Raw genomic sequence first — 1,894 nt, forward strand, 5'->3', positions numbered from 1 at the left:
CCCCTCAATGTCCTTCTGGGAGTGAGGGGCCCAAAGTGGACACAGGATTTGAGGGGTGGCCCAGTGCCCCTGTGCCCCCAGTCCAGGGGGATGATCCCTGTCCTGGACCTGTTGGCCACATGAGTGCTGGTACAAGTCAGGAGGCCATTAGCGTTCTTGGCTACCTGGGTATACTGCTCCTCTCCAGCTGGCTGTTGACCATGAACGAATCTGCATGTGGAGGTGGTCTCTGCTTTCCCTGCAGCATCAGGCAAGCCTGCACTCCACAGAGGTGAAGGAGGCTCTTTGCCCTCCTCCAACCCTACATCTAACATAAACACACAGTGCTGCCAGTCAGCACCAGCGGCTGGAGGGGCAAGGGTGATGTGCTGGGGCTGGGAGCCACTGCCCTGCCATCTGCCTGTTGTCCATCCATGGCGCCTGGACACAGTGAGACAGTGGTGCAGATGTCTGCCTATGCCTGCTGGCCCTTGCCCTGCTGAGCACTGTGAAAGCCCATCTGTGGCAGCAGCTTGCAGCCAGGGCAGCTCAGTGCTGGGCCTGGCATGTGCTGCGCAGTGCTGCTTGTAAGGGTGTGTCCGGCTTTCTGACCATCTCTGTCCTCTCCCCCTTTCTGTTTTCAGTGGATAATGAGGAAGCTGCTCTTCTGCATGAAGAAGCCACAATGACCATTGAGGAGCTTCTCACACGTTATGGACAAAACTGCACCAAGAACCTCAAAACCAAGTCGCTACCTCCGGCTGCGGAGAACGCTGCAGAGGGGACAGGCAAGCAGCATGATGGGGAGTCAAATATGAATGGAGAGGCTGACCCAGGGGAGCTTTCCGACCACAAGCAGAGGAAGAATGGGAAGCCAGATGAAGAAAGCACGGGTATTTCCTCCACCTCAGACAAAGCCAGCGCTGGAGGCACCAGCCCTGCTCTGCAGAAGCCTGAACTAGGCAAAGGTGACGAGGCCGTCACCTCTTCTACTGGGGAGGCCGGGCCCTCCTGCTCCTCCACGGGAAAGCCCCAGCGCACAACCAAATCCAAATTTTTTGAGGACAGTGAGGATGAGTCAGATGAGGTTGAGGAAGAGGAGGAAGACAGTGAGGTAGGAACCAGCACTGGGACAGAGTGGCTGGGCAGAATGCGTTGCTTAAAACTGTGGTACTTGAGCAGAGAGCCCCTGGCTCGTCCTGGGTGTGTCCTAGGAGCAGGTTTTCCAGGCTGTTACCTTGAGTCCATCTCATGGGACTGTCGGGGACTGTCTAGATAACCCTGAAGGAAACATTCCCTCCACTGTGTGGTGGCCATAACGGAGAGCTCTTGGTCTTGCTGCATGCACCATCCCTTCATTCCCTGCAGCAGCTGGGACCAGCTGCCCTGTTGTAGGCAACAGGCGTGGGGAGCCGTGCCAGGTCACCCCACCCTCCTGGGGCGAACTCCTCTGTCCCCAGGATAGAGGGACCAGCTGTCTGGGGAGGGCACTGAGAGTGTCCCATGTGACTCACGCGGTGTCTCTGGTCTTTTGTAGGAGTGCAGTGAGGATGAGGATGGTTACAGCAGTGAAGAGGCAGAGAATGAGGATGACGAAGATGACACTGAAGAAGCAGAGGAGGATGAGGATGACGAGGAGGAAATGTTGTTACCAGGCATGGAGGGGAAAGAGGAGGTGCGCATCTTATTCTTGTGTTCTGCAGCACTTGGGGAGCACTCAGCAAGGACTCATTTAATTCAGATGGGAGCAAAACACCCCTTTTGTTCTCCCGGGGCTGTCAGAGCTGCTGACAGCCTGACTGGAGGGTCGGGGCTTGGAGCTGGGCAGCAGGAGGAGATGGGAAGAGGCTGACCCCACTGCTAGGTTTGCTATGCTTAGGAGCTGCTGCGCTGTGGGGGTTGGTGTGGCAGGACA

At 56.9% G+C, this 1,894-nt stretch overlaps 1 protein-coding gene across 1 annotated transcript in view; it reads left to right on the plus strand.

Moving 5' to 3' along the window:
* The window catches only part of PPM1G (protein phosphatase, Mg2+/Mn2+ dependent, 1G), a gene marked incomplete at its 5' end in the record, with an annotated part of 16,027 nt that overhangs the window by 10,935 nt on the left and 3,198 nt on the right, over nt 1-1,894 (plus strand). The window contains 2 exons of the mRNA XM_010133045.1: nt 624-1,093; nt 1,517-1,654. Coding sequence (XP_010131347.1) covers nt 624-1,093; nt 1,517-1,654 — 608 coding nt within the window. The remainder of the gene's footprint in view (nt 1-623; nt 1,094-1,516; nt 1,655-1,894) is intronic.

This window comes from Buceros rhinoceros, unplaced genomic scaffold (assembly GCF_000710305.1).
Source record: "Buceros rhinoceros silvestris isolate BGI_N320 unplaced genomic scaffold, ASM71030v1 scaffold13650, whole genome shotgun sequence".
NCBI lineage: Eukaryota > Metazoa > Chordata > Aves > Bucerotiformes > Bucerotidae > Buceros > Buceros rhinoceros.